The sequence below is a fragment of the Aotus nancymaae genome, unplaced genomic scaffold, assembly GCF_030222135.1.
Source record: "Aotus nancymaae isolate 86718 unplaced genomic scaffold, 86718_ANA_hifiasm-v0.15.2.pri h1tg000014l, whole genome shotgun sequence".
In the NCBI taxonomy this organism is placed as follows: Eukaryota; Metazoa; Chordata; class Mammalia; order Primates; family Aotidae; genus Aotus; species Aotus nancymaae.
The window spans coordinates 58,365,589-58,388,859 of NW_026988425.1; the positions used below are offsets into that span (position 1 = coordinate 58,365,589).

The following is a 23,271-nucleotide window of genomic DNA, read 5'->3' on the forward strand; positions in this document are numbered from 1 at the left end:
AGAATGTAAAAAATGAATGTGCTTTAGCATCATTATAATACATTTCATAGTTTAACTTAACTGAAGCTGTAAAATTCAAAATTTTCATTGAGAAATTATACCTGGGTAAATTGGAGATGATCAGATGTTAAGTGAATATTCAGAAAGAATATTTTCAAAATGATTAATGTAATGTGGAGGGCTCTAAAATAATTCTCTAGCAAATAGAAATGTAAAATAAGGATGAAAATTACACTTTGTACTGTAAATACATGCAAATAACATCATTAGAATTTAAAAATATGTTTAATTTTTAGGCTAGGTAGTTTTGAAAACCTCAGCTACATTACTGATCACTTTCCATCATAGAAAAACTCTTTTACACAGTTTAGAGCAAAGGAAGTGCAAAGTTAATGTGGGTTTGTTTTTTTTTTTTTATATAGATGAAGTTATTTTTATTCATTCACATATATATGATATAGCTTAGTTAATTGATCAGAATTAATGAGTCTTAGGCCTGTTGTCACAGGTCAGTGTAGGAAGTGACATGGCAGGATCCTTCTAGGTTTGATTGGTAGCACAGAAGCTACAAGCAAACAAATACCCAGTGTTTATTTAGCACAGAAAATTTTAAAGTGTACAGCAGCACAGAAATTCTGTGTTAGTGATAAAAGTATACATCGTAGTTAGAACCAGAATAATTACAGTTTTTAAGTCTGTTTTGCTAATTCAAGCAAAAAGACAAATCCTAGAAAGAGTTAATATCTGAGATAAATTAATGGCATAGCTATGCAGCTCATTCCATATTTAATAAAGATTAATTAATTCTGTAAACACTTATGAAATGCCTGTTTGGGATACTGTGCCTTTGAGTAATGACTTCAGTACAGATCGATCTTGGCCTTTTTAAAATGAGGATAAACATATAATACGTAAAGTAAAAGTTACTATTAATAATCATGGTTTTTTTAAAGTTTAAAATAATTGGTTAATATATCTGGATTTCTAATTTTCACTTTAGGTTTTTAATAAATGTTTGTAAACTAGACAGCTTTCAGTAATCTATACCATGATAGAAAGTATTAATGACAGTACAAAAATTTATTTAAATATTTGAATCTTAGGGATGTAAATGAGATTGATATTGAAGCAGACATTACAGCCAATTTTCAGATTTTTGTTTGGCAAAAGTTAATTGAGCATCTACTTTGGGGAAAAACATAACACTGAGCCACATTTAACCAGCAACCCTCTTTTTTATCTAGCATAGTCAGTCCTTTTGTTTTTCATTTTTATTTTTTAAATGCAATAAATTTTACATGAAAAAAAAATAAAGTTTTTTATCATGCAATAAAATTCTCAGCATAACAGCTCTATGACTTAAACACATGTAAAGGTTTATATAATGACCACTACAATGGGGATATAGAATATTTTGTTCATTCCCAAAACTCCCTTGTGCTATATACCTTTATAATCATATGCTTATCCCATCCCTAATTCCTGAAACCACAAATGTGTTCTCCATTATTTTAGTCTTTTTGATAATGTTGTAAAATATTAATATAATATTAAAATATAGAATCCTATAGTATACAACCTTGAGGCTGGCCTCTTTTACTCAGCAAAATTGCCTATGAGATTCACGCAAGTTGTTGCATATATTTATAGTTCTTTTTTATTGCTCAGTAGTATTCCATTGTATGAATGAACCACAGTTTATCCATTTAGCTGCTGAAGGACAAGTGGGTTGTTCTAGATTATGGCAATTATAAATAAAACTTTTATAGACATTCATGTGCATATTTCTATGTGAACCTAATTTTTTATTTCTCTAGGGTAAATACCCAGGAGTGGGATTGCTGGATCATATGGTAAGTATATATTTACTTATATGAGAAATTGTCAAAGTGTTTTCAGAATGGCTGTAGCATTTTGCATTCCAAGGAGCAGAGAGTTCCATTTGCTGTGCATCCTTGAAAGCAAGCACTGGTATTCTTAATATTTTAAGATTTTAGTCATTCAAATATGTAGACAGTTGTATCACATTATGATTTTAATTTGCTTTTCCTTAAGGATGCTAAACATATGTACTCATTTTTCATTTGTGTATATTCTTTAGTTAAGTGTATTCAAATCTTTTGGGCCAGGTGTGGCAGCTCATACCTATAATCCCAGCACTTTGAGAGGCAAAGGTGGGAGGATTGCTTGATTCAGGGTTTCAAGACCAGCCTGGGCAACATAGCAAGACCTTACCTCTGCAAAGAAATAATAATTTTTTTAAAATTAGCTAGCTGGGCATGGTGGTGTGTGCCTGTAGTCCTAGCTAGTTGGGAGGCTGAGGTGAGAGGATTGCTTGAGCCCACAAGACCAAGGCTACAGTGAGCTATGATCACACCAGTGCACTCCAGCCACTCCAACCTGTCTCAAAAAATACAAAAACAAATCTTTTGCTCACTTTTTAATTGGGTTATTTTCTTCCTGTTGAGAGTTCTTTATATATTTTGGATACAGGTCTTTCATTGGATATGTGAAATTTAAATGTTTTCTCTCAATCTGTAGCTTTTCTTTTAATTCTTTTAATTTTTTTCCTGTAGGGCCAACCTGTTTAATTTTTATGATGTCCAATTTCTCAAAAATTTTAATAGATCATGCTTTTGGTGTTATATCTAAGAACTCTGCCTCATTCTAGGTTATGAAGATTTTCTCCTATGGTTTTTTGCAAAAAGGTTTATAGTTTTAAGTTTTACCTTGAGAATTAGGATCCATTTTAAATTAATTTTTAATAAGTTGTGAAGTTTAAGTTAAGGGGTATATTATTTTACATAGAGATGCTCAATTGTTTCAGCACCAGTTGTTGAAAACAGTGTGCTTCCTTCAATTGAAATGCATTTGTAGCCTTGTCAAAAATCAGTTGTCTGAAAATGTATGGGTGTATTTCTGGACTCTGTTCTGTACAGTTCATCTTTAGTCTTTGCTTTTGTTAGCACCCCCTTTTTTATGTGACTTTATTATTTTTCGAAATTGGTTTAGCTATTTTAATTTTTTTACTTTCCATATAAAACTTAAAGTCAATCTGTATATATTTCTAAAACATCATGTTGAGATTTTGATTGGAATTATATTGAAGCCATAGGTAAACTTGGGGAAAATTGAAATCTTTACTATGTTGACTCTCGTAGTAACGTGAACATGGTTTGTCTTTCTCTTTATTTAAGTCTTTGATTTCTTCCATCAGCATTTTGCAGTTTAGAACCTGTGCATGTTTAGTTAGATTTATACCTAAGTATTTTTTCTTTTGAGAGGAGTTATTGTTATTTTAAAAATCTGTGACTTACATTTGTACATTGCTAATGTTTAAAAACACTATTTTTGTTTTGACTTAGTATCTTATGTTATTGAGTATATGTTCTTGACATCTCTTGTCAGATTTATTCCTAAATATTCTTTTTAACGCTGTTGTTAAATGCTAATGTTTTATTAAATTTTAGTTTACAATTCTTCATTATAGTATAATGCTGAATGGAAGTGTTGAGAGTAGAAATCCTTGTCTTTTTCCTGATATTAGCAGTAAACCATTTATTAACTAGTAAATATAATGTTAGTTGTATGGTTTTTGTAGGTACTCTTTTTCAGGTTGAGGAAATTTTCTTCTATTTCTGGTTTGCTGATAGTATTCTCATGTATGGATGTTGAATTTTGTAGAATGCTTTTTCTGTATGAGTTGATATGATCACGTGTTTTCAGTGTCAGTAATAATTCACTATCAAATACGGAGACAGTCTTGCATTCCCATCATAAACTCCACTTTGTTATGCTATATTATTCTTTCTGTGTATTACTAGATGCTATTTGCTAATCATTTCTGAGGAATATTTATACCTCTGTTGATGAAGAATGTTAGTCTGAAATTGTCTCTAATTTTGTAATGTCTTTGTCTGGTTTAGGTACCAGGGTAATGATGGCCTTATGAAATGAGTTAGTTGTCTCTTTTTTATTTTCTGGAAAATATTGAGGATAACATTTTTTTTTCTTTTTTGAAATGGAGTTTCACTGTGTCACCAGGCTGGAGTGCAGTGGCACGATTTTGGCTCAGTGCAACCTCCATCTCCTGGGTTGGGTCCAAGCAATTCTCCTGCCTCAGCCTCCCAAGTAGCTGGGACTACAGGTGTGTGCCACCACACCCAGCTAATTTTTTAATTTTTATTTTTAGTAGAGGTGGGGTTTCACCATGTTGACCATGATGGTCTTGATCTCCTGACCTCGTGATCCACCTGGTTCAGCCTCCCAAAGTGCTGGGATTACAGGCATGAGCCACTGTGCCCGGCTGAGGATAACATTTTTTTACTTAAATGTTTCATAGTGAAATTACCTGAGCCTGGAGATTTCTTTGTTGAAAGACATTTAACTATTAATGCAGTTTCTCTAATAATTATAGGACCATCCATGTTATCTACTTCATATAGGGTAAATTTTGATGTTGTTTTTGAAGAATTATATAAGTTGTCAAAATTACATGTGTAACATTGTTAATAGTATTCCTTATTTATTATTATTTTAATATCTGCTGGGCCTATAATAACTTCTTTTCAATACTGATAATGATGGCTTCTCTCCTTATTTTTAGTCTTGCTAGAGGTTTATCAAGTTTATTGATATTTTCAAGGAAACAGTTTTAAGTTTCAGTTTTTATTGTTTTTAAAATTGTTTTACTATTTTCAAAATTCATTTATATTTATACTTGTATATATTTACATAAATTTCTTCTCTTTATTTGCTTCCTTTGCTTTGAATTCATTTGTCCTTCTTTTATAATATTTTTATAATAGAAACTTATTGATTTGAGATTTTTTTTCTCACCTAATCATTTGATGCTATAGATTTCCTTTACTGCACTAGCTGTGTACTATAAATTTTATTATGTGGTATTTTTATTTTAATGCAGTTAAAACTTTTTCTAGTTTCTTTTGAAACTTCATTTGATCCATCTAGTTTATTACTGTAATCAGTAAATGGCCAATATATCAGCATTTTGAGGAAATTAATCAAAAATTTAATCCTAGGGCAAAACTTTTTTTTTCTCTGAATTGAGAGAAAATAAAGCTACCATTAGTATAGCTGCATAGTATTTCTTAATATTTCTAAATAATTCTTTTTAAGCAGCATTTTATTCTACTGTATTTGCATTTCTTACCTTTGGACCTATTTAATATGAATAAAAGAAAACGTCTCTTTAAGGCCACAGGAAGCTGTTGTGAAAAGAGGGAGTTTGCCTTATGTGTCTGTGAAGTATTGTACTTGAAAATTTAAAATAATTGACCATATATCATGGTTTGTAATAAATCACTGAGTCATCTACAGTAATTCCGTTACATTATTTTCAGTGAGTTAAATGAATAAAATGACTTGTATTATTAAAAGGGTGTGATTTAGGCACTGGGGATAATAGAAGCCAACACATTATATTAAAGACCTGCCTATTCGGTTTTATCTAGCAAAGACATATCTTCCACAAAGGAACTAAATTTCATTTTCATGGATCTGCATATAGAGATCATTTTGAAATTTTTACAATTTTTAAAGGAGCCCATTTAATATTTCGTTTCTTAAAATCTTATACAAATCACACTCCAAATATATATTTGATTGTCTATGCAGTAGAATTATAATAGTAACCCAAATATTGAAGAATTATTCCCCATTCATTCTCTTCCTCAAGCAGAAAATTAATGGTTATTGAAATGAAAACTTCAGTAATGTAAATGTGACAATTTTGAGTATGTAATACACATTTCTCATGGCTTTGTTAAACATAGAAAGTCACGAAATAGTCACTTAGTAAAGAAGACAGTTAATAGATTAAAAGAACATCATGATTTTTAGTCATATAGAATTGAAGCAGTTCAGTATTTATTGCTCACTCTACTTTGTGCCAAATTAGTATTTCAGTATAAGTTTATTATTCTCTTCATTTTATGAATGTAAAAATATCTAGGGCATGCTCAATAAGTTAATAATTCTAGTTTGTTTCTATCTTCTAGGAAGTCATCTTCTAGTAGAATAATAAGATATAAATGTGCAGTCACGTTAAATAAAACTAAGTATCTTAATTAGTTCTTTCTGCTAACATACAGGTAAATGAGTAGGTGTGGAACAAATAACATATGATTGTAATGCCTTTACCTGAAGTAATTATATAGATCTGAATTTTCTGATGCTTAGCACAGTACATTGTACATAATAGATGTTCAAGTATTTTTAAATAGTCTTTTTTATTTTAGGATAGTTTTAGATTTATAGAAAATGTATGAAGGTAGTACAGGGAGTTCCCAAATGCTCCACACGTAGTCTCCTGGTTTGTTAATATCTTACATTAGTATGATACATTTGTCACAATTTATAACCAATATCAATACATTATGATTAATATTTATACTTTATTCAGATTTCATTAGTTTTTACTTAATATTCTTTTTTTCGTTGTTTCAGAATCTTGTCTAGGATACCACATTACAATTAGTTGTCATGTATCATTGTGATGTCAGTTTCTTAGACTTTCTCTGTTTTTGATGACCTTCACAGTTTTGAGGAGTACTGGTTAGGTATTTTGTAAAAAGCCCCTCAACTGAGATTTGCCTAATGTTTTCTCCATGATTAAACTGGGTTTATCAGTTGTGTCATGGGTTCCCAAAACTACTCCTGTGTTTGATGATTCACTAAGAGGACTCATAGAACTAAGCAAAAAGTCATACTTCCATCTATGTTTTGTTACACAAAATGATACAAACCAACATCAGCAAAGGGAAGGGGTGCATGGGTGAAATCTGTAGGAAACCAAGCACAAGCTTCCAAGAGTTCTCACCCCATGTAGTTACCCAGAATGTGCTAAATTCCCCCAACAGTAAGTTCTGACAACAGGTGTGAAATGCTGTGCACTAAGAAGGTTTTTATTGGGAGGTGGTCATATAGGTACCTTCTATCTGGCACATACCAAAATTCCAGACTTTCAGAAGGAAAACAGGTGTTCAGTATAAATCATATTGTAGTTTAGGCACAGTGAGTCACTATTGTCAATTAGGATGATGAGAGCTCTCCCAAAATTGAAGTTTCTGGATAACAGACAAAGACCAGCCTTGTAAGTGAACACAAATATGCTATATTTTCTCTTCTATGCACAAGGGTTTCAGAGAAGAAGACTACAGAGATAAAATGCCATTCTTTATTAGTAGAATACATGCTATCAACATCAGTTATCACTGTTGATGTTAACTTGGGAATGTTTTGTAACAGAGAGGAAAACTAATTGTCACACTTACATATCCATATTAGTTTTCTATTGCTGCCATAACAAATCACTATAAACATATGTTAAAATAACACAGTTTTATCAACTTAATAGTTCTGGAGGTCACAAGTTGGAAAATGGGCCTTGTGGGGCTAATTTCAGTATGTCGACAGGGCAGTATTCCTTCTAGAGGCTCTATGGTAGAATCTTTCTTTTTCCAGCTTCTAGAGTCTGCCCTCTAACATTTTCTTGAGTATTTTCAGAAATGCCATATCATAGAGAATTTTAATTTTGGACAAGTTTACTTAATATGGGATTGCTTTGGCCAGGTCCTTGAGATGCAACTGAGAATTCTAAACTAGTCACAAAGGAGCAAGCATGATTGGCTCTATAAGATTATTCTTCAGGTGGTCTATCTAGGCTGGTCTGTATGTGTGTATGTGTGTGTGTGTGTGTGTGTGTGTGTGTACATATATTTATATCTTAAGTTATTCCAATATGTATCCAGGGTCAAAAACTAGTGAAAGGAAGAGAGATCAACAAAAAGGAATTAAAAGAGGTTTAGACTTGAGTTGATAGAGTCCTTAACAGCAGCAAAGAGAATTCTGATGGATGTTATAGAGGTAAAGACAGCTGACTTCATTGGTTGCAGGCCAAGAATGGTAGATAAAGAACCATACTGGGAGAGAGAAAAAATTTTGATCTTATGCTTAGGTCCCTGCACATAGTAAAATGGTATAAATATTTATGTCCAAGTAATGTTTAGTTCATTCATATAGCTTTTCTTTCCCTGGTATTGAGAGAATGAGAGTTTTGCTTATAAGCAAAGGGGAAAGAGAGAATGTAAGGGAGAAGTTGTAATGGTGAGATGACAGCAGGTTAATATTTAGTGAGCTTTACAGTATGCTAGGTACAGTGGGGAGCATTTTACTTGTATTACTTGATTTACATGAGCTATTAGGTCACTGAAGAATAGGAAAGGTCTGAGAAAGGAGCACTGACCTCAGGCATTGGGGGGAAATGTCAGTTGGGAGGTAGGAGAACAGCAAAGATGCATGCATGCTGTCTTTCCCAAGTGCTGTGGTTTGAATATGTCACCTCCAAAATGCATATGTTGCCTATGTGATAGTATTCAGAGATGGGGCTTTAAAAGCTGATTAGGCCTGAGCACTCCTTCCTCATTAATGGAAGTAAAGCCCTTATAAAACAGGCTGTATGCACCTTTCAGCTAGCTTGCTGTCATACACTTCCACCTTCTGCATTGTGATGATGCAGCAAGAAGGCCCTCACCACGCCAAAAGTTGATCCCTTGATCTTGGGCTGCCAGCCTCCCAAACTGTGAGAATAAATAAATGTTTTGTTTTAATAAATTACCCAGTATGTTACTAGCAACCCAAAAGGAATAAGATGCTAAGTTTTCTGTAAAGCCAGCTTGTTTGGGGAAAAAAACCAGAATCATCAGTGAGCTGGTCTCAGAGAAGTAACACACATAGAAAACTGGAACTAACCATGTTGGTCTGAGCTTAGTGCTAGCTGTGTTTGATGAATAGAACTAGGTGATGCCTTCAGTTCTTTTGGCCTTATGCATAGGAAAGACTATCTTTTTTCATTCTAAATCTGCACATTTTGCTTTATTTACATCAGCCAAGATACACACTGCCAACCCGTTAATTTCTCACTCATTGCTCCATGTCTGCCCTTACCCATTTTTAAAACCACAGTCACTTGCTGGCAGCGCTTCCTTGTCCTGTTTAAACTTCCTTAAAACTTGTCCCACGTGGAGATGTTAATCTCACCTACTCTTCTGACATGTGGAGATCTCACAGTATCAGCTTCCATGTGCTCCCAAACTGGGACGGTACCTGGAATCTTCTCCTTGGCTCAGTATACCAACTGTAATTATCAACTAGAATTCCTTTTTACAAAGTAATATATTAAAGTTAATTTTTAATATTAGAAGCAATATAATAGTGTCAGAGTGCTGAAAACTGAAAAATATATTTAAGTATCAATCATTAAAAGGCCAAATTTGGCCAGGCGTGGTGGCTCTTGCCTGAAATCTTAGCCTTTGGGAGGCTGATGCAAGAGGACTGCTTGAGCGCAGGAGTTCAAAGCCAGCTGGAACAACATAGTGAGGCCCCCATCTCCACAAAAAATGTGTACTTAGCCAGACATTATTGTGCAAGCCTGTAGTCCCAGCTACTGGAGAGGATGAGGTGGGAGGATAGCTGGAGCCCAGGAGGTTGAGGCTGTAGTGAGCCATGATGGTACCACTGCACCCCATCCTGGATGACAGAACAATACCCTGTCTCAAAAATAAAATAAAATGCCAAATTTAAGAGAATGGTTATCTATGAAGGGGAAGGAGAATATAATCTGGAATGCTATTATGTTTTATTTCTTAAGCTGGGCAGTATTATCGCAGATGTTATCTTCTATTTTATGTCTCTAATATTTTGTAAAACATTAAAAAATCATTATAAGTCATATTACCCTAATATTATACCCTTTTTACTCATGACTTTGCTGCAAAATCTTAGATCACTTACCTTTGTTCTCCTTTTTATAAAGCTAGAAGGAAAATCTCCAACAGATCATATAGCCATGTATTATTTACCTAAGAGGCTCAGTTTCACAACAATGCTTTTTAAATCATCTACCAGAATCAAAATTGAATAATCATGACCAAAACTTTCTCTTTTTTTTTCTTTCTTTTTTTTTTTTTTTTGGAGGCAAGGTCTCACTTTGTCACCCAGGTTAGAGTTCAGTAGCGTGATATCAGTTCACAGTAACTTCTGCCTTCTTTGCTCAAGGGATGCACCCACCTCTGCCCCCTAAGTAGGTGGGACTGTAGGCACACACCACCAAGCCCAGCTGAGTTATTTTGTATTTTTTGTAGAGATGCAGTCTCATTATATTGCCCAGGCTGGTCTAGAATTCCTGGACTCAAGCGACTCATCCACCTCAGCCTCCCAGAGTGCTGTTATTATAGGTGTGAGATGCTGCAGCTGGCCTAAAACTTTCTCCTAAAAAGTAATTGCATATCTGTGCTGTCCTGGAATATGGTATTTAACTCTTAAATTCTGTGCTTTTGTGACTCTCTCTGAAGTACTAGTTTATAAAGGTGAAATGGATCATCTTGTTTTTCAACACTAGAGGGCACCAAATTCCCTCCTAGAGCAAAACAATCAAAATAATGTTTTCCATAAAAGAATTTCATGTACTGGGATAGAATATGGATTGGTATAATTTTAGTCTTTTGATAACGAAAAATAAGAGATTTTGTACTTTGTGAGAAAGGATTTTGAGAATCATAGTAAGGCTTTCTCTTGCTATGAATCTGTCTGTAACTAAGAATCTGTCAATGCTGTTGCTAAACTGCTTTTCAGGGACATTTATTGTATACTTGTCTAGAGGGAATAAAACAGCTACTCTGGGTTAATGCTTGGGATAATTTATTTTTAAGGGTTAAGGTTAGACACATCATCTATTCCGGTTTTACGTTTCTTGTAGCTTGTGCAGTTTTCTGAAAGTAGGCATTTCCCCTAAATTCAGGTTAAAATCAATAGCAAGTGTTGTGCTTCTGATGTTGTGCTGTGGATTGGGGTGCTGGTAGAGTGGAGTGAAATGATGTTAGCTAGTAGGTTACAGTGAACCATTCATATACATTGAAGTTTAGCAGAGTTTTCTTGATTTGACAAATTATGCTTTTATTTTTCATTAAAAGCAGCGTCACACCAGTCAATGACTTCTTCTCAGTAATTATACCTTTTTTTCGTCCTATTAAAACATTTAGAGATATTTTTGCGTTGTACATTAAATTGTTTCTGGTTGCTGAATTTTCCCCCCTCTATCCCTCTATCTGTAGCCACTATTGATAGTCTGTTTAGGTTATTGTCTAATCAGTAGGAAATACAAATGAGGCAACTTCTATAAAGCAGCAGCATAATCCAGTGGGATAAATGCCAAGCATTTATTTTAAGGAAATGAAGGTACTAGCACCCTCTGTATACTTTGATAGTATGTTCATTTGCTATCACCACTGTCACAGATTACCACAAATTAAGTTGTTTAAAACACACAGATTTATTATAGTTTTGTAGGTAAGAAGTCGGAAATGATTCTCTTTGGACTAAAATCAAAGTGTTAGCAGGATTGCATTCCTTTCTGCAGGCTCCAGGGGAGAGTCTGTTTTCTTGCCTTTCCTAGCATCTAGAGTCAGTCTGAACCTTGGCTCATGCACAGCTTCCATCTTCAAAGCCAGCAATAGCTGCTTGAGTGTTTCTCATGATGTCAACTTTTTGTTTCTGACTCTTCTGTCTTCTTTTTCCTAATTTAAGGACCCTGTCATTACATTGGACTTACCTACTTCATCCATGATAATCTTATTTTAATGTCAACTGCTTAGCAGTCTTAATTCCATTTGCAATCTTACTTCCCCACTGCCATCCAACATAATAGATTCACAGGTTCAAGAGATTAGAATGTGAGCCCCTTTGCGGGGAGGGAGTGAAGTGTTATTCTGCTTACCACAGATGGTTTTGGTAGATTCTTGAGTCAGGCCAACCTTGAAAGAGAAGAGGTAGCTACTACTTACAGGTCTTGACAGCTTCTAGAAAAATTAGTGTTTTCTCTCACCTTCTTTGGAATTTCCACATTATTCACTATTATAGTTTTTCCTGGGATTCTGAAAGTGAGTATGTGTTCTAGGAGGTATAATTGATTAATTATGTATCCAACATTAGTATCATAATTTGACAGAAATGATCAGATTAGTACACTGGGTCTTATCTGAGTAGGATAAAGGGCAATTAAGTTTCAATAGCAGAGTTGGATCAAGAAAGGTAAAAGGCATGAGGCATCATTTGAAAAGGTTTAGTGAAATTAGCTGGGCATAGTGGCGCGTGCCTATAATCCCAGCTACTGAGGCGGCTGAGGCAGGAGAGTTGCCTGAACCCAGGAGGCGGAGGTTACAGTGAGCCAAGATCGCGCCATTGCACTCCAGCCTGGGTAACGAGAGCGAAACTCCGTCTCAAAAAAAAAAAAAGAAAAGAAAAGGTTTAGTGGGCTCTGGAAAGAAAAAGCCGCATAAAAGCAAGTTCTGCTTAGGTAAAAGGTATGGCACTAAAGATAATATTGACCTACCTCGCAGTATTGCCTGGAGCCAGGATTCTGAGTAAAGAAACGTTAGATAATAAATCACATCTTCCTGGTACATAAATAACATCCAAGTTACACAAAGCTATGCCAAGACCTTCAGACTACTAGGGTCCATTCCAATCCATAGAAATAATCTATGCCAAGACCTTCAGACTACTAGGGTCCATTCCAATCCATAGAAATAATGACAGTCACAGACCAAAGGTGTATTAATGACAAAGACAATGGATCTCATTTGGGATGCCTGTGTGTGTGAAGTTTTTGCACTTATTAATGAGCCAAGTGCCCTGAAAATCTAATTTTCCTCATGTTATTTGAAATAAACTATGTATGTGTACAAGACACTCTTAATTTCTCCTCAAATAGTGTAAATTTAATGTAAAATAGATGTCACACTTGCTGAGTTTGATAAGGAACAGTTGTGCTCTCTTTCAGTCAGTTCACTAGTTATATAGGTCTCAAATCATTATGTGAAATATTGAAGCTAGAAGTTTGAATTAGCCTTTAAACCAATCAGTAATAGGGGAATAGTATGTATGGTGACATGTTTAAGATTCTCTTCTTACTCAGAAGCTAATTAGTGGATTTTGCTCTACCAGCAAGCTCTGGAGAATTCTGTGCCATCTCCTTGATGCAATGCTATCATCTCACCGAGATTGTGTGAATGTGTTTATTATTGAGGTTAAGCCTAAGGAAGATAGAAAGCAATGTTCCAGAGCAAAAAGCCTTTGCAGCCACTACAGATATGTATGAGTCAAAGAGTAGTGCTCATCTCAGCACACCTGAAATTATAGGAGAATGTCCCTATGTTTTAAGTGACCAGTCTTTGTGTTAGGATATTTTGCTTTTTAATAACACTTAGATTTTATTAAAGTTCAGGACTACCCAATTGAGAAGTCAAAAATCTTTGACTGCTTGATTGGCACCTAATTGTTGTGAAAGCAAGTGCCAGAAGTTTCCTATCTATTAGATAGTAATAAATACTGAGAATGTAATGGCTTTACCTTTATAAGGGTCCCAGAGCATAGGGGTTTGTATTTGTAGCCTTTTGATAGAGCTTTACCTTAGGAACATATTTAAGGAAGAGGTGGATATTTTAAACTCTTTGGATTGGCTTCTTTATGCCTTAAAGAAATGTGCAGTGCAGTGGTTCTCAAATGTTCATCTGTTGACCAGCTGCATCAGAATCACTAGGGGAGTTTTTTACAATTTTTGCAGACATTCTAAGAGTTATGAGTCCGGGACCCAGACAGGTTTCTGTTTGTTTGATTTGAGGCTGGAGTGCACTGGTGTGATCATAGCTCACTGCAGCCTGGAACTCCTGAACTCAAGTGATCAGACAATTCGTAAAAGCACCCTGGTTAATCCAAGTGTGCAGCCAGCCTTGGTAACTCTTACATGTTTATTCTAAAGTCAGCTTGAGTTAAAGTTTAGGAGATTATTTTCTCCTTAGTGTTATTAGACTACATCTGTCAAAAGTCGTAAGATTGATATTGATGAATGAAACTGAATAAACCTACTTAAATAGTATGCCACCTCTAAAGGATTGACTTCAAAAATATTTTTACTTGGGAGTCAAAGAATGGTAATAATAATAATGATAATAGCAGTAGTAACAAAAACAATAAACATTTTCATAATGTCTACTGTGTGCCAGGTACTGCTCCAATACCTTTAGATCAATGTTCATAGAAACCTGTAAGGTACTTAACTTTATTATTGCCGTTTTACAGATGGAAATTATCTATTTTGTCCGGGGTCACCAAACTAGTAAGTGGTGTAGCTTGAAATCAGACCCTGGCCATGAGGCTTAAGAAGCTGTGCTCTTAACTAGTATGCTCCATCCTCTACTTTTCATTTTATCTCATGATTTCATTATGCTGTGGAGGTCCATAATGAGAAGCAACATAGTTAAGTTGGTTTAAGCCATGGGCTTTTTGGGTAGACACTGCACAGCACTGGCAAGGGAATCATTTAGGTGAATTAATTACCCTTTCTGGGGCTTAGGTAAAATAAAATGTAAAGTATATTATGTATCACATTGTTGGTAAGACTAAATTTAAAAATGTTTATAAAATGTTGAACACACAGATCTTACATAAGTACCCAATCATTGGTAGCTATAATTATTATATTATTATAAGTTTTGAAGCATTAGACAGTCAAGAAGCCTAAAAAATAAAAAATTATTGGCAAACAGGACTGTCTAGAATGCATCGGCAGGTTAGATTTCAGCAGTTATAGGGGTGTGTAGCAAATACAACAGCCAAGATAAATAATTTTTAAGGAAGCCAGAAATGAAAGAAATTAAAAATTAATGTAATAACAAATCAATAATAATTACCATTGAGAATCTTAATTACAAATGACAAAAAGGGACAGCTTTTGCCTATGGACTATTACATACATTCTTTCTTAATTATCATGAGAATTGTGTACAAGCCTCTGAGAAGAAACTTTAGAGCAATGTGTATTGAGAAATATATGCCAAAACCTGTGAAGGAAACTGGTAGGATTGGGAGTTGAAAGAAAACAAAAATTTGTCTGCTGTGCCCATGGAGTAGCCATTCTTTTATTCCTTTACTTCCCTAATAAACTTGCTTTCACTTACTCTGTGGACTTGCCCCGAATTCTTTATTGTGTCAGGTCCATTTGAAAAAAAAAGATAGAGAAAAATTAAATGACCTTTTGAAGATTGCAGTCATAGAATGTTAGAACTGGAGAGGAACACTATGCCTCGTTCTTCTTCACCACCACTAGAATTGAGACTCACTGCCCCAAATAATTTCCTAGCATTCCAGATGAATGCCCTGATCTGTTTTAGAAAACTTATCATCCCACATGGCTTGTAATTGGAGAGAGGCAGTATAGTATATTGGAAAGAGAATTAAAAGTGTCAGTAGTTTGAGATTGGAGTCCTAACTCCCCTGGTAATTTAGCTATATGCTCTTGTGCAACATGCTTAATTCAGCTGTCTTAGTTTCTTCTGTGTGTTTACTACCTTGTCCACAGAAACTAAGAAATAAATCTCATTTGTTATTCTATTAGCAAGGATTTTTTTTCCTGTTAATTAAAGACTAATTAAAGTTTACTGGCCAAGTGTGGTGGCTCACGCCTGTAATCCCAGCACTTTGGGAGGCTTAGGTGGGCGGATCACTTGATGTCAGAAGTTTAAAACCAGCCTGGCCAACTTGGTGAAACCCTGTCTCTAATAAAAAAAATACAAAAATTAGCCAGATGTGGTGGCTTGCACCTGTAGTCCCAGCTACTCGGGAGGCTGAGGCAGGAGATTTGCTTAAACCTGGGAGGTGGAGGTTGCAGTAAGCCGAGATCGCGCCACTGCACTCCAGCCTGTGTGACACAGTGAGGCTTCGTCTCAAAAATAAATAAATGAATAAAGTTTACTAACATGGTCAGTGACAATACTATGATCGTAGGCTTTCTAATTCATAATCTTATATGGTTGGGCTTTCCAATTGGCAGTTACTCCTTCTTATTTAACCTTAATTCTACATAATGTTTTTGTTTAAGGTATTCCTTTAAAGGTCTATGCCATAATGTTAAGCAACAAAGCAAGGGGCGGGTGCAGTGGCTCACACTTGTAATCCCAATACTTTGGGAAGCCAGGACAGGAGGACTGCTTTATCTTAGGAGTTTGAGACCAGCCCTGACAACATTGCCAGACCCAGTCTCTACAAAAAACAAAAATAAAAAAATTAGCTGGGTGTGTTGGCATGCACTGTAGTCCCAGTTACTCAGAAGTCTCAGGTGGGAGGGTCACTTGAGCCTGGGAGGTCAAGGTTGCAGTGAGCCATGGTCGTGCCACTATACTCCAGCCTGAGCAACAGGGTGAGACCCTGTCTCAAACAAACAAACAAACATAAAACACCAAAACAGGCTGTAAGAGTGTCTTTACAGATAATTCTATCACAGTCATCGATTACAATCAAAAAAATTGCAAGAAAACATATCAAAGATTTACAAAGTTTTTTTCTACCAAATAAGCATGAATTTCTTTTATTACAATAAATAAACAATACTGTTTCCCCCTTAAGATAAATATATACATATGCCAAGGTAGCCATATTCCGAGACAGGTTTTACACACTCATTTTTTGAAAATATCTATCCTTATAGTGATACTGGATCTACCTATAATTCCAAAGTTTTCTAGGATAGAGAACCCCAGTGTTGAAATCTTACCACTTTTCCTGAATTTTCTATCTAAATTTATAGCATCATTTAGTTAGTTGCCAAAGCTAGTAACTTGGGAATCTTTCATGACCTTATTTTCTTCATTATCTACATATAATTAGTTATCACATTTGCATATAATTGGTTATTAAATTTTACCCCTTTTACTTTTAAACTCTCTCTTCTTTACTCCCACTGTTCAAAGCCCTAGTTAAAAAAACCCTTACTATCTCCTTCTTCAGTGACAGCTAACCTGTACTTGGTCATGACAGTTTTTTGCCTATAAATCTATGATCACCATTTATGAAGAATGATGTCCAAATTCATTCACGTTTTAGCCTCACCCCACATTTCCTTTTCCACTTCTTCCACTTTATCTTCCTCAGCCCTCCCTGCCACCTCTCTTTGGTCCAGGCTTCTCTTATTTCTCTGAAAATGGCATAGACTTTAGTGCATCTGTAATTGGTCCCTCTGATTTGATTTCTCTATCTTAGGAAGTTACTCATCCTTCAAATATTAACCTTTGATTAACTTACCCAGGCAAATTTAGCTGCCTCCATGTCTCCTAGGCTCTTTGTAACCACCCTGATTGTAATGTGTAGTATGTTGTAAGCTTTGTGTGCATGCTTCAAAATTATTGTTTGTTGGATGTAAAGTAGTTTCTAATCCCCACTCCTTCTTTTCTTTCATGACTGAATTGGAGTATTTTATTAAAGATCACTCATGAATCTTAAATCCTCAAATAATGAAAAATAAAATAATAATTGAGAACAAGTTTAGTTGAGTGTATGGGTGTTGAGGTCTCGGGAAGTACCTTCTCAAATAGAATATTTACTGTTTGTTTTGATGTTCAAAAAAATTTTGATGTTCAAAAAAATTTTCACATAAAATCCTTTATTTAAAAACCAGTATTAAACATAAGAAAAAATTTTAACAAACAATAAAGAATAATTTTGTTAACCGTGTTTCACCAAGAAGATGTAAGTTACAAATTGCTAGTGGTAATACTGTAGAATGGTTGCTTGCACTAATGATAATTTGTTTTTTTGTTTTCGTGTTTTCTTTTTTACTAAATTCAGAATGCTAAATTCTGAAACTGCTATTTGTAAGCTGTATGATTAAAAAGAGAAAAGTGGCAAGCACTTTTATTTATATATATATATATATATATATATATAAAGTGAAATTATATATATATATAAAGTGAAATTATATATATATATAAAGTGAAATTATATATATATTATATATATAAAGTGAAATTATATATATTATATATATAAAGTGAAATTATATATATATTATATATATAAAGTGAAATTATATTATATAAAGTGAAATTATATATATATTATATATAAAGTGAAATTTTATATATATATCTATTATATATATACAATTTCTAATTTGCCCAGTAGCTGTCACATAGATATGCTTGTTTTATAGACAAGGAAACTGAGGCTTAGCAAGATGGACTATTTTAAAGTCATGTAGCAAGTAAGTAGTAGAGCTGAGGTGAAAATAAAGATTTGTTAATGTTTTAAAACAAGTAATCACATAAAGGAAATGTTTAATAATATGTTGGAATTGAATACTATTTTAATTGACAAATTAAAGGAGGATTCATTATTGACTCATAATCTTACAAATAGGCTATTTGAAGCAGTTGTGTATCTCAGTAGTGTGAACCCTAAAATTCTGAGACAGGTCTCAGTTAATTTAGAAAGTTCACTTTGCCAAGGTTGAGGACACGTGCCCGTGTTACAGTCTCAGGAGGTCCTGATGACATGTGCCCAAGGTGGTCAGAGCACAGTTTGGTTTTATACATTCTAGGGAGACATGAGACATCAATCAGCATATGCAAGATGAAAGCTGGTTTGGTCTGGAAAGGTGGGACAACTCAAAGCAAAAGCAGGAAGACTCAAAGTGGGGAGGGGGTTTCCAGGTCATCGGTAGATAAGAGACAAAGGGTTGCACTCTTTTGAGTTTCTGATTACCAAAGAAGGTAGTCAAATAGCATTTATCTTAGTGAGCAGAGGGGTGACTTTGAATAGAATGGGAGGCAGGTTGACTCTAAGCAATTCCCAGCTTGACTTTTCCCTTTAGCTTAGTGGTTTTGTTAGAGCCCCAAGACATTTTCGTTTCACAGTAGTTCCTAAATATCTAGGCTATGCAAGTAGATTCTTGTCTATAATTTGTTATCAATCTGTTTTTAAAATTCAACCACCACTCCCCACTCCACATACAAATTAGCACTTACCAATGCAACTCTGTTTAAGTTAGTGCCTCATTTAGCAGGGCTTTGTCAGGCTCGTTGCTCACATAAAGAGACCACCAGGCAGGCTTGTGTGATCAACTTGGCTGTTTATTCACCTGGGTATGGGCAGGCTGAGTCAGAAAAGAGAGTTGAGTCGGGGAGGGCGGTAGGATAGGAGTTGGTTTTATAGGTTGGGGCAAATGGTCAGTTAAAGGTGGTAATCTATTTTAGGGAGGAGGAGGGCATCACAGGATGCATGTTCACAAGGGTAGGGATCATTTATTACAAACAGGCATGATCATAAGGGTGGGGGGTATCAGTTGCAAGCAGAGGGGAGGGTATGGTACATTACATAGTTACAGGGGTGGGGGTCTTGAGAAACCCAGTGTCCAGGGGGAAGTTTTTGCAAGGCTAAGCAGAAACAATGGTTGCAGGTTGCAGCGGGAGAGCAATTAGTTCGGGCAGGAACTAAGTTGTTTCGCTGCTTTCTGGTTACTTGTGGTTACTTCAGACTTCCAGGCTCCTGGGGACCATCCAGAGATTTATATGCGGGTCACCAAGGCTATAATGGCCAGGCTTGGATTTGGAGGCCTGACAGGCTTGGTCTCCATCTACTGATTGCTCGTGTGTATAGTCTTTTTTGAGTCTCTAATACTTAGATTCAAAGATGTTTTTCTTTATAAGGGCACTTTCTTGCATCTACGTTTCTTTATGGATCAGCATGTATATATGTACGAGTTCTTGAATGTCTGGCCATGCATTTCTGATGTATTAATTTTATAAAATATTTTGTTTTAGATTGTGTATTATATAAAAATTTACATTGTTCATTTTTAGTCAAGCATGTTTATTTCTGCTGCTAAATAGCAAGTATATTGAATCATAAGTTTTTTAAATTTTACCTTCAAATATAATTTATATTTCTGTTATTTATTAAAGATATCAGCCTTTTTCAGGGTTATTTTCATATTTTATAAATTTCTCAGGACTAAGTCTATTCTTTTTGGAAAGTGTATATATAAAGAAGACGGTTGAAAAACTTCAAAGTGACCAGATATGAAAGGTGATATTTAGATAACTGAAGTGATGTAAGTTATTCGTTGTTGTTAAACTGACAGTCAGTGCTTTTGCTTCTTAAAATAAAATATTTAGTGATGTTGTATAAAATTAAAACTGTCTCAGGAAGATGAAATTTTAATAAAAATTACCTGTTTGGAAATGAGAGCTTGGAAGGTAGCACTGAGGGGCAGATAATCTTTGTTAAATTAAGTACTGAGGGGCAGTTAGTCTTTGTTAAATTAAAGGCTTATAAGTATATACATGGAGATATATATATATATATGTATATGTACATGTATTTTTTAATGCAAAAAGGAAAGAGTGGCATCTTTCTATGAGTTGTTTGCCAAGTATTTTGACACCATCATTACACCCAAACTACTATCAACCACTCAGTTTGATAATGAAAATAAAGATCTCTGTAGATTTTAAAGTAGAGCTTTATACTACACTTAATTAAAATATTTGAAACACCTTGCTACAGATACTTTGGTAGTTCCTAAAGGACCAAAATTAGTACTAATATCTTTATCCTTCACACTTGTAAAATTTCATAGAATAGGTTTACATACTACATGAAGCACATCAAGGAATAAGCTGGCATTCCTGGGTACTAGGTATCACAGCACTGTAGCCCAAACAAGGACATGGCAGAATCCACATGGAAGTACCAGGCTATCTTAACAATTTCTTCAACAGATTAGACCAGGTTGAAGGCTAACAGTAGGCCAAGCTGGCATGTATATAGTGTGAAAAAAAAAAAAAAAAACTAAAAAGAAAAGGAGATTATGATGGGGAGGGGGGTGGTGATAGAGCATGGAGGCAAAATATCCTGTTGTGAGGAATTCAGTTCAAATTAATACTTATTTGTTGAACAAGCCCTTGCCACGTGTCAGGCACTGTGCTAGGTACTGAGGATATGACCTCTTTCTTGGAGAACCTAGGTAAGTGAAGAGAGACAAATATAAATAAAAATGAAAATAAAGTGTTACGATCATGAATAGCTTTTTCTTGTGAGGTACAGTCAGGATACAAAAGAGGAAGTACTTAGTTCTACCTCAGAAGGACTGAAAAGGAGAAGGGGACATGATACTGGAGCTGAGTCTGGTAAGATGAGTAGATGTCATCTTGGAAAATGAAAAGGTTGTTGCTGGCTAGACAAGGTCAGGAAGAGTAGGCTAAGGCAGTGAGAGTAACATGAGGGGAGAAATACAGAAGCATGAATTAGCTTGGTCCTTTCTTGGAACCTCACATAGCTCAGTATAACTAGAGACTGGTAAACAGGTGGGGTGGAGGAGGGCAACAACTCAATGGCAGATTTATAGGCCATGCATGCTAAGGAGACCTTTAGCTAATAATGGGGCACTGACTGCAGGCTTGCATTTTAGAGAGATTACTATTTTGGGTATGTTGTGGAGACTTAAGGACAAATTTTCTGGGGACCACGAGATCAGAAAGTGGAATTTAGTCAGGTGAAGGCCTTAAGAGTATCCCTAGGGATGGAGAGAAACATAAGAGAAGTGGCAGGAAAGCTAAGCCAAGGTGGAATTTAAGAAACGTCCTACTAAAAACACTTATTTCAAATCTGAAATATTCAGAAGTGTGCTAACGGAATATATTAGGAACTAAAAATTCATCATCCTTAGCAGTTTATTCAGGCATCAGATTACCAGGAGAATTGTCTCAGTCACAAATTATTATAATTTGGGCCAAATTTTATACTATCATCTAATTATTTATATCTTCTGATTTGTTCCTTGAAAGATTTAAGACATTATATTTTTAAGAGAGGAAATCTGAGAAATGACAAGCAAGATTACCTAAAATAAGATGAAGCTACAGGTAAGATTAGTATACAAAACTTACACAGCCAGTACAAAAAGAAAACAAATTGATAATTGGTGTCCATGAAATAAAAACTAGTTGTTTGAGAAATTAATATTTTTGGCACTTCTAAGAGATAATCTCCCTTTAGCCCTCATAAAAAGAACATTTGACGTAGTGAAATATACTCTCAATAACTTTACTGTTTACAAGTAAGGAGAAAAATAAATTTTGGAAACCTGTTTTTATAGTGCTTTTTAATGTAAGCTCGTAGCATTATTCCAGATCTGCAAGGGACCAAAGTGTTATCAAGGTGTCTAGCTCTCACCCATTCATCTAGAGAATGTTTGAGTACCTATGTTATATGAGGTTGTATGCTGAACACTGGAAATACAACAGAGAGCAAAACAGACATGTCCTCTTCCTTAGAGGGAGCTCACAGTATTAAACAGGTAAATACTACATTGTGTAAAGAATGTTGTAACAAGGGAGGTAGGATACCTGAGGGTATATGGCCCTGGAGTTTAGGGGCCCCAAACATAGTCTCCGATGAAGTGATATTGTACTGAAGGATGTAGTGTTTACTAGAGTGCAGAGAAAATGTTCTAAACAGAGAGTAGCAGGGATTTTGAGGTTATACTCCCTTGCTGATAATCTGGTCACTAATTGAGGACAAGTCCATGGGCTTTAACAATCAACCAAGCTGGAGGTAGGGCCCTGGTACAATAATTAGATTGGTTTAAAACATGATAAATAATAATGGTAGCATTTTATTGAATAATCTTATTTTTTAAGGTACTTTTCAGTGTTTTAATTTATTCTGAGAATATGCTTTCTGTATGGTCTTATTTTATAGATGTGAAAATTAAGCCTATACTAATACAAGAATGGTGTGCCTTGTTTCCTTTTACTCTAATGACCATAAATGCTTAAATGACATATCCATCAGCATATCTAGATGTCAATAAACCAAGAACAGGAAGCATGAATCACAAATGGTTAATCATATAGCACTTATCTCATCACATTGTCCACACTGCTTTACTGTGTTAATGCTTTTCTCTTTGATGGCATTTTCTCCTCCCTTTCTTCTTCCTTCTCTCTTATAGCAGTCTGTACTTATATCTGCTACCAGGTAGAATCACTGTTAGATTCTATCTCTAGCTATAATATATGTTTATATATATCTTTATAACTAGATTTATATTAATATAACCAGATGTACACATATTTATAGATTTATATAATACATAAAAATAGATAAATATATAAACATATGGGTTAATTATATATTACTTACAAATCTAGTCTGCATATGTAATACATATATACTAGATTTATGTAACTAAATTTATATGGTAGTTAACTGTTTGGTCCTTATTACAATTGGTCCAATACAGCAAAATGCAGGCTTATTATTAAAAAATGCAGGAGATTCTATATCTAGAAAACCCCACAGTCTCAGTGCAAAAGCCTTTTCAGCTGATAGACATCTTCAGCAAAGTTTTGGGAT

At 34.8% G+C, this 23,271-nt stretch overlaps 1 protein-coding gene across 4 annotated transcripts in view; it reads left to right on the top strand.

The window, feature by feature from the left end:
* RNF180 (ring finger protein 180) overlaps positions 1-23,271 on the top strand; it is a 220,146-nt gene that overhangs the window by 49,479 nt on the left and 147,396 nt on the right. For all 4 annotated transcript variants that reach the window (XM_012462284.3, XM_012462286.3, XM_012462283.2 and 1 more), the window contains exon 5: positions 1,818-1,853. In XM_012462284.3, the coding sequence (XP_012317707.2) occupies positions 1,818-1,853 (36 nt within the window). The remainder of the gene's footprint in view (positions 1-1,817; positions 1,854-23,271) is intronic.